Source organism: Seriola lalandi, unplaced genomic scaffold, assembly GCF_002814215.2.
Source record: "Seriola lalandi dorsalis isolate HSWRI2012SDOR001 ecotype SW California unplaced genomic scaffold, Sedor1 jcf7180002053880, whole genome shotgun sequence".
Taxonomy (NCBI): domain Eukaryota; kingdom Metazoa; phylum Chordata; class Actinopteri; order Carangiformes; family Carangidae; genus Seriola; species Seriola lalandi.
In genome coordinates this window covers 24,260-33,808 of record NW_019524433.1, presented here as the reverse complement: position 1 = coordinate 33,808, position 9,549 = coordinate 24,260, and the positions used below count along the sequence as shown (strand labels likewise).

The window sequence follows — 9,549 nt, the reverse complement described above, 5'->3', positions numbered from 1 at the left end:
CCAAAAACAGCTTCCCCTCACCATCTCCTTATTTTGCTGCAGATCACTTTCCAACTGGCTCTTCTGCTCACTGGCGACCTGGAGAGAAGCCTGCAGTTGCTCCACCTGTGGAGGGAAATGGTCAAACTCCAGAATTAAAATATTTCCAACCAAGGGTCAGAGCTTTGAAGGATCCCATCAACAAATCCCATGAAATGACCCAAATAAATGATATGAGTCCATCTGTGAAAATGGTCCGACTTCCCTGTCCTTTCTGTGGCTTCCTTGTCACACTTGGACAAGGAATGATTAGTTCAGCTGATGTAACAAGCTACAAAGAATATCTAAGATACAGAAATAAACTCATTTATGTCAGTTATGAAGAGAGTATAGTCAACGTCATAAAATGTTGAGGAGATAAACAGATTTGCCTTGTGATTTTAAGAAAAGAAGAACAGTCACTCACCATCTCCTGGTTTTGCTGCAGGTCCAGTCTGAGCTGGTCTCTCTCTGCAGTCACTGATGTAACAGTAGAGAGCAGCTTCTCCGTCTCCTCCGCAGAGCTCTGAGCTCCAGACAGGACAGCGTCTCTCTCAGCCTGCAGTGCCTCCAGCTCCTCACCCAGCTGGCTTAGCTAGAAATATCCAAGGGGTTACACTCATTATGTTAATGTACGTGTGGCATATAACAATAATCACTTCCATGACTGTTGATTAGACTACATAAGTTATAGTTAGGTGTTCCTAATAAACTGTATATTAAAAGTATATTCATGTATATGTAAACTGATGTTAGAAATTATATACAATAATCTTAAGCATGCTCTTGCATCTATTATTTATATTATGTAACTTACCTTCAAGGCTCTCTCTTCATTGACAGCCATGAGCTGGCTCTTCTCAGAATCCAAGCGCTGCAGGTCTGACTGGAGTGAATCCAGCTGCTGCGTCACATCAGCACACTGGTGGCTCAGCTCCGTCTCCCTCTGAGCAGCGGCTCTACGGTCTGCTTCCATTTTCTGGATCTCATCCTGAGACGTCTGCAGGGAGCCTCTGAGCTGCTGAGCTTCCTCTTGACAATGAGAGTGAGCTGACAGCAGGCTGTCCCTTTCGGTTTTAACAGTACACAACTCCTCGGTCAACTCACAAACCTGAGGTAACACACAACCAAGTCACATGATTAATGTACTGTTTTCCTCTGACACTACCATTAGAGGATGTCTGAAGGATGTACCTGCTTCATCAAGTTGCCCACCTTATTTGGAAGAGTCTGAAGTGAAGCCAACTCCTCCAGCTTTGCTCTGTGAGCTGCCTCAGTTTCGCGACTTGCTGCCAGCTCTTTATTCAGATTGCCCACAGTCCGCTCAAGCTCCACATTATCAATCAGACCTGAGACAGAAAACATCTTTCAACTCTCATGGACGTGCACGGCACACTGAGAGGAATGAATACGACAAAGGGAATGTCTGTGCTCACAACCTGATCAGCAGAGTTACATTATATAAAAACTCCCGCTTGAACACCTACTTTTTGGGACTTTGCCGTCTAGCAGAGCATTGAGCTTGGTGTTCTCATCGAACGCAACGTTCAGTTCTTTTTGGAGGTCGCTCTGCATCTTTTTGTAGTGCGACTTCTCCGTCTCCAGTTGGAAACGCAGGCTGTTCACCTCAGCCTCCATCTTGTTGTGGTTGGCGGTCAGGTTGACCTGGAGAGGAGACAAGACACTCTACATTAAAAAGATGCAGATATTTGTCTTGGTGTCATTAGTACATCTATAACAAAACACAGAAACACATGGTTCCAAAGAGCCCACCATGTACTGCGTGCGTGTCACCACTTTACTTGATCATCAACCACACAGGTTCAATTTTTGCCTCTCTCTCCTCATGTCTCAGAGTCTTTGAATTCTGTTTGGCAAACTGTCAACCGTCATGTCTTTTACTCAGCGTGAACACCAGGCCAAGCTGGTTAAGGCAATTCCTGGAGGTGGCAGCATTAGTCTGTGGGACAGCTTCTAAGCAGCAGGGACAGGGAGACTGGTCAGACATGAGGGAACAGGTCCTTGAAGAAAACCTGCTCAAGAGGGGAGGGGGTGGGGTGACTCATTTGCAATTGGTAATTTATTTGCAAAGATATCTAAAAATCTGTTTTCACTTCGTCATTATGGCTTATTGAGTGGGGATTGATAAAATGAACACAATGAAGTGTGCAAAAAGTGAACTTTCTGAACTGAAAATGCATTTACTTGATCCACATGCTGATTATGGGAGCAGTCAAGGAAGTGATCTGCTGCAAGATCATTTGGCAACCATGGTAACCTGCATGTGGACTAGCTATTTTCCTTGATAAAGTTCAGATGGGACTGATGTCTCAGGATATTTGTTTCATCATATCTGTATGATAGTATTAACTGTTTCATCAAAATGATGACGTCAACTAACGTTCATTTCCTCCAGAGCGATGTTTTGACTGCGCAGAACAGCCCAATCCTTCTTTGTGTCTCTGCTGACTCCTTCTGCATCATCCAGAGAGCGACGGAGTTTGGCCACCTCCTGCACCAGGTCCTTGTTGTCCTGGAGGGAGATGACATGATAGAGTTGGCCCACTTAACAACAGAAGTCGCCTGCTTAATTACTGACCAATTCAACCGATCTAAGCTCTTAAACTTTACAGCCCGTCTTCAGAATACTGGGCCTTCACTACCTCACTGCTTCAATCATTACCTGGATTAGTGTGAAGATGCTTGTTAGTGATGGCGTAGTGTTTCAAAGTGTATATGGTTCAACATGACACTCGTGTTGATTGAATGTCAGCACACAGACCCAACAGGGTTACTGTGGTGTTTGGCTGGTGTATACCTGGGTAGTGAGGATTTTTAGGGAATCCTCTGTAGGGTTTGACTGGGTTTCATAAATTTGTCAGACTGAGACTGACTGGCACCCCTACTCCCCAGAAAAACGCTACAACATGCTGTGGACCGAGGTCCGAGCTCACACCACACATCCAGAGAATCAGCACCAGTCACAAAGCTGCTTTTCAAATCACTGTCTCAACATTGTGCGAAAATCCTTTCTATATATGCTCTCAGAAGAAACTGATTTTGCCTCCTTATTATGTGGCTGAGAGGCAAGGAATGGCTGTAGTAGTAGTTCTCTGCTAAAACTCATTCTGTCATTTCATTGACGGCTTTATGTTGCACGTTTGATATTTACAGGTGGCAAGAAAACACATACCAAATTCTGAAGTTCCTCTGCAAATTCAGTTTTCCTCTTTAGCTCCTCAGAGAGAGTTTCTATTTTGTTCTGTAAAAACAAACAAACAAACAACAAACAAAGTTTCCATAAATTGAAGGTTTAGCTTGTAAATGATCTTAGGACTAATTTCAGAATTTAACACTAAAAGGTGAAAAACCAAGTTGAAATGTTGTACACATTAAAGCCAGATGTGTGACTTGGGTCCACACTGACGAAGCAGACGGGTGAGGTTGTACCAACACTGAACCAACAGTGTGTTGGGGCTTAAAGACCGTTTCACCAAGTAAACGCTGTGATACATGTGATAATAGTATATTGTATGTACGTGGACTGTTACTGACAGTATTCTCACTCAAAATAAATTCACACTCTTTTCAAGAATTAATAAACCTGAGCATGCAAGCTCACCTGAAGCTTCTGGCATTGCAGTTCAAAGGATTCATTGGTCTTCTTCAAGATGGAGATTTCATTTCGGAACTCGTCCTGCAGGTTTGTACAAGCAAAATGAACACAGCGTAAATAAATAATTTTTTCCACAAAAATCTAAGAAAAAAACATATTTAGTAATGGAAATTTTTGCAGTGAAAAATAAACAAATATATTTAAAAGAACAAAGCCAAACCCAGGACATTTAACTCTTCACTGTAAGTGGAGTCTGAATGAATGAATGAATGAATGAATAACTTCACCTCTAACTCCACCCTGCACTCCTCCTCCAGAGATTGGAACTCATCCAGCTTTCCCTTCTCCTCCAGCTCTTGTGACAGAGCAGCTTTCTCAGTCTCCAGAATCTCAGTCTGCTCTATGAACATGCCCAGTTCCTGCTTCATGTAGTCTCGCTCAGCAATCACCGCATCCTAGAAACATGTCATCAGTTTGAGTGACAGAAAGCATTTACAGTTGAAATGAATTTTCATCATAGTAGTTTGAATAACTGCTTATACTTTTATTGTTGAGATAATTTTATGTGATTCCAAATGTAAAATCACTAGTCAACTTTATAACTTAATAAGCCCCCTGTGAAACAATTTCTGAATCACAACACTGAAAATTCATACAACAGGATAACAGGATTTTCCCTTCTGTCAGATGCAAAGCAGGCTGCTGAGTTGTGAGATTAGTTGGTCACAGCAGTTACCTTCTCTGAAGCTAGAGTTTCACACAGCTGGATGGTTTCTGCAAACTCTCTTTTTATCTGGAAAACAAGGAATAACAGTTTTCAAACGGTGCTGTTCATGTGTTGTGGTAATTGAGTATTTGTTCTGTCACCTGTAAGGTAAAGAGCAGGTACATTCAAACTCATCACACCTGTTCACTTTCAGTCTGAGCATGGCTCTGGTCTTCCAGCTGTCTCTCAAGGTCTGCAGTTCTCAACTGGAACATCTCTGCCCGCTCCACAGCCTCCATCTTCTGCTGGGCCTCTTCTTCTAGCTTCAGCTCCAGGGCGGACACTTTCTCTGAAAGCTCTCGCATCTGATCTGGACACGCACAGACTTTGGGACTGGAAATGAGATAAAACACACGGATGAAGAATACGTCCAACAACTGTGAACTACCTACAAACACTCTCAGACCTGGGCCTTATTCCACATACTGTTACCTCAAGCTGGAGCTTGAGTTTGCTGGAGCATAAATGTACAGTATAAAAGCCACACAGTGAAAAGCCAGAAGTTTCTTGCTGGTGTGTGAGAGCACTGGGGCGAGGGAATTCTAGAGGATTAAACCTTTGACCCATTCACCATGTTAGCGTTGGTTATATCATATATACCTGGAGATAATAGAAACTGGCCAAACCATTAATACTGAGGTATCTGTCCCTTTGATTAGACTGGTTGTAATAGAGCAGAGCTTTTCAAAGTCAGACAACTCAAAAAACTAAAAATCAACACATTTAGTCACTTATAACAATAATCCTATATAAACTATATTTCTTACTTGTACTGTATGTGGAGGATAAACACGCTCCAAGCTTTGGAACTGCAGTTCCCATAATGCTCTGGGAGATTTAAAGAGGAAGTGTAAAGTTGAGATGAATTCAGTGAGTTACACTGTGGTCAACAACTTGAGCCGTTTTTTTTTTTTTTTTAAGCTATACAAGTTTCCAATTTAGTTAACTAGTATCTTTAAAAGTATCTGAATCATACCATGTGTGACAGACAACCATCACTGGATCACTGTGATACTGAGGAAACCTTAAAACCCTGATCATGCTCTAATTTTTGGAACTGCAGTTCCCATAATGAACGAAACAATAGATTTAATTAGCTTCCTGTTGGTTTTACAACACTAGCATACACCTGTCCCTTTCGCCTAACATTGTATCTTTACCTCACATCCCTCCCTACCTACGACAGCAATGTTGCAAATCAATGTGCAGAACTGCAGTGACACAACACTGGACTTACAAGACTTCTGTATCAGTGTGATGAACTACCTTCACTTGTCAGGTTTTACATTTACTGGGTCAGGCAAAAACAAACACCCTCCTTTTATTTCATTCTATTAAGAAACATTTTCCAAATTAACTTCCAGAACATTTAATATAGCACAATAATATTGATATCGTTATATAAAATTACATATACTGTTATATAAGACTTTATCCATATCACCTCTAATATATGTCCATGAAACAGAGGATAACAAAACTTGATTCATGACATAGTTGCCATCTTGAGAATAACAACTAATGTAACCATTAGTAGAAAGACACTCACCTGTCGCCAAAGCTTTGAGTAGTCACAGAGCTCCGACTCATCTCCATGTCATCTGACTCGTCAGGAATCTCCCAGTGAGAGTAAAAGATCTCCTCATCTATTGAGACAAACCATGTATGCATTAAACCAACAATCACATGCAGTGCAGCTCCTGTGTGAAAAGGGAACAATAGTGTCACCCATGATTTGCAGTGTGTATATCTTACCTTCAGCCAGCTCCGTCAGACAGGAGTGGTCAGCTTTCCTCTTCTGAGCAAAAGACCCTGCAAAGCTGAGGTCTGATGGACCACCATCAGAGTCAGGCAGATTGGAAAGTCTGAGCATCTTTCCTCCCCACGTAACTCTGCGCTTAGGCATCTTAAAAACAGAACAAGAGTTATTATGAGTATGAGAATGAATAGAAAGCTGGAGTCTGACCACAGCTGCATTTTGTGACAGATACCTTTTTAACGGGAACCAGGTTGGAGCTGGTGACGATCAGTTTGGTCAGGTTTCTGATCCGGTCCTGTTGTTCTCTCTGGAGCTGCTCCCTCTCTTGGAGCAGCTGGGAGAGCACCTCCTTCTCAGTTGCGGTGGTCTGTGTGATTGAAGAAACCTGTAGGTGGTCGTCCTCAGGTTAGTGCTGCCATGATGGGCCAAACAGAACGTGATGGAAGAAAAACAGAATGACTGCACTTGCCTCTTGAAGTCGTCGCTTGAGGTCTACGATTTCATTGCGATACCTTTTGAGCAGAGCCCCATCATCAGACACCTCTGTCACATGGGGGTCATTCTTCATTTTCTTTGCAGTGCTGGCAAACTAATAAAGAAACATTTTGTGAAACATGAGCTGCTTTGATCGGTCTCATGCTTTCACCCATAACTGTGATGTTTGGAGGTTAGGGACAGATCCAACCCAGATATCCCAACGCAAAGCTGCAGAGCTTCATCTCACATAAATGTACAGAGCAAAGGATCAAACCCAAATGTCAACGTGGGGGTATGGAGGTGTGCAGCACAGTAGTCCACCAACCTGCAGAGTGCTGAGTGTCTCATCTAGAGCAACAGGAGTGATGGTACAGATGATGACTGTTTTAGCGTTCCCGCCAAGAGAGTTCTGCAGGATGCGGGTTAGTTTACTGTCTCTGTAGTTGGTGAAACCCCTGAAGAGAGACAATGGGATTCAGCACATGTCAGCGGCTTGAATTTAATGATGAAGACAATACAAAGAAGCTGTTAATAACTGCTTTTAAAATTAGAGCCCAACTGATTTATCAGTCTGCCAATTTTATCGGCTGATATTGCCCTATTACAGATATATCGGTATCATATGCGCTGATATGAATATTTTTATTAAGAGGCAATGATGCAGTGGAAATGCTCGGGTCAAGTCAAGTTATAGAGGCAGCATTTTATGTATGTTTGATCCTTTGTTTTCATTCAAGTTAAATGTGTATATATATATATCATCATTTTATGAAGTAAAGTCATCAGATACATGAGTCAAGTCATGTGACCCAAGTCCACACCTCTGATTGAAACCATTATCAGCATTCAATTTATTGCTGAGGTAAATGTGTTGGCAACCATCCAAGCATGCACTGGGGCAATGGGTTCATTGGCATAAGGCTCATTTTGTTTATTCTTGCTGTTTGTTCCGTAATGTTTCCACAGTTAAACAGATATTACCAGTGACTGAGCTGAGACTTTGAGTGATGTTGGTGAATGAATGTGTGTTCACCCCAGTGTACATGCAGGAGATTTTTTTGTGGATAATCATGAACATGCCACGAAAAGGCAATCCAAATGATCGAATTATTTGGATTTTCTTAGTTTCTAATGTACACAAAGACAGGGCCCTGGAGTCAGGATGTAGTTAGCCTAGCTTAGCATAAAGACTGGAAGCACAGGGAAACTACTAACATGGCTCTGGCCCTCTAGTTGGCTAGTTAAAAAATAACTAGCCAACTAGCCCTTCGTCTGGAGCAATGACTTGCCCACAGCACTGATTTGATCGATTACACGTCACAAGTAATAGCCTATCAACACTGAAGGTCAGACTGGAGCAGCTCCAGTGAGCGAGCAGAAGCGTGTTGGAGGTAGGCAGCCGATGTGGCCTAAAGCAGGTTCAGATGACAAATCTGGTCCTAGACCCTGATTCGTACCAGATTATCTGGTAACGTGAGTTTCACAGACCCAGTCTTAAATCTCCCGAACTCTTCGGTGCCATGCCAATAATACCAAACATGTTTCACGATTACATCAGTCCTGTAGCAACCTACAGTGTTGCCAGGCAATGGTAAAATAACGTAAACTAGCATACTACTGCTGACACATTAAAACTTACAATTAAAATCCCACCTCCAGTTCTCACTAAAGAAATCTGTGTTGACTGTAATAATCAGTATCGGAATCAGCCCTGAAAAGACATATTGGTCAAGCCCTTCTACCAACACTTCTAAAGGTGACTAATGAGCATGCATCTCCATTATTTAATCTCTAAACAGACAAATATAAACATGACAGGTGGTGGTTTTTGGGAGTTATGTTCTAACGACCTAATGTGCATAGTTGGAGAAAAAAGAAATCGTTCTGGCTTCAAATGAAGCAACTAAGCGTTTGTAAAATGTTGAACTGTTACTTTAAGATGAGAGCTTGATGAGATGTAGGAGAATCGTGGCCAGTGAAAATATATCTGGACCAGTAAGACTCAACCAAACAGTTACTGGATGTGTCAGTGGTATAATTCAGATTACACTAAATGATAAATTATGTTAGTGATATAATAAATCCATTGAATGTCCACTGTTTACTCACTTCTGGCTTTCATCAGTCACTTTCTTGATCACTTGGCCGAGTGTGAACAGACTGCGATTGATATTGCAACCTTCTTTCAAACGTGCACCTTAGATAAAAACAAAGCAAACTCACTATACTCTGTGGTGTATACACAGTAAATGCTAACACAACATCAGGCCTGGTACAGCATGCACTTCATATTTCATGGATTTATGTTTCTTACCTTCAGCTCCTGTTTGACTTGCTCTCTCAGATCCAGCTAGATCAACTAAATTCTACAAGATTAAACCAGTGAACAAATAATTACGACAAAAGTATGACACAGAGAACAAGATAGAAAGCAAAGTTAGCAGAAAAATAGAAAATAAGTCATAAAAAAAGAAAGAAAGAAAGAAAGAAAGAAAAGGAGCTAGTTACCAAATGAGACACAAGAATGGCTCCATCCACATTTTCACCTGATGCTGGATCGCTCCTTTCACGACTCTCCAGGATCTAAGGGAAGCAAAATAATGACAATTCGACACTTCCTATGAATCCTACATGTTACTGAATGTTGTAGTTTTGCTTACCATTCGGAAAATGGTGTGTGAGCGGCTGCTCCGCTGGTTCATTTTTGTTTTTCCATAGTGGCGGTTCTCTACAAAAGGCAGATAGTGTAGAAAATGTGTTGGTTGTCACTCACAGCATCACTCTGATGTTCAGTAATAACCTCAGATCTTACTTTCTCCTTTCCGAATCCAGGCTAGGGCTTGTGCTGAAGATACAACCATTTCCTCAGTCAGGTCAGCCACATAGATGTTTTTCTGCACACAGTAATTATCA

The 9,549-nt window shown here is 41.7% G+C and overlaps 1 protein-coding gene across 1 annotated transcript in view; it reads right to left on the bottom strand.

The window, feature by feature from the left end:
- The window catches only part of LOC111651946 (centromere-associated protein E-like), an 18,558-nt gene that overhangs the window by 5,107 nt on the left and 3,902 nt on the right, over window positions 1–9,549 (bottom strand). The window contains exons 6-26 of the mRNA XM_087172839.1: window positions 9,449–9,530; window positions 9,297–9,364; window positions 9,145–9,219; window positions 8,951–9,002; window positions 8,746–8,833; window positions 6,962–7,091; window positions 6,629–6,748; window positions 6,392–6,544; window positions 6,156–6,306; window positions 5,950–6,046; window positions 4,541–4,733; window positions 4,371–4,427; window positions 3,922–4,089; window positions 3,641–3,715; window positions 3,212–3,280; window positions 2,420–2,551; window positions 1,506–1,683; window positions 1,234–1,367; window positions 836–1,129; window positions 446–613; window positions 22–105 (exon numbers count right to left, since the gene is read on the bottom strand). Of these exons, the coding sequence (XP_087028965.1) occupies window positions 22–105; window positions 446–613; window positions 836–1,129; window positions 1,234–1,367; window positions 1,506–1,683; window positions 2,420–2,551; window positions 3,212–3,280; window positions 3,641–3,715; window positions 3,922–4,089; window positions 4,371–4,427; window positions 4,541–4,733; window positions 5,950–6,046; window positions 6,156–6,306; window positions 6,392–6,544; window positions 6,629–6,748; window positions 6,962–7,091; window positions 8,746–8,833; window positions 8,951–9,002; window positions 9,145–9,219; window positions 9,297–9,364; window positions 9,449–9,530 (2,568 nt within the window). The remainder of the gene's footprint in view (window positions 1–21; window positions 106–445; window positions 614–835; window positions 1,130–1,233; window positions 1,368–1,505; window positions 1,684–2,419; window positions 2,552–3,211; window positions 3,281–3,640; window positions 3,716–3,921; window positions 4,090–4,370; window positions 4,428–4,540; window positions 4,734–5,949; window positions 6,047–6,155; window positions 6,307–6,391; window positions 6,545–6,628; window positions 6,749–6,961; window positions 7,092–8,745; window positions 8,834–8,950; window positions 9,003–9,144; window positions 9,220–9,296; window positions 9,365–9,448; window positions 9,531–9,549) is intronic.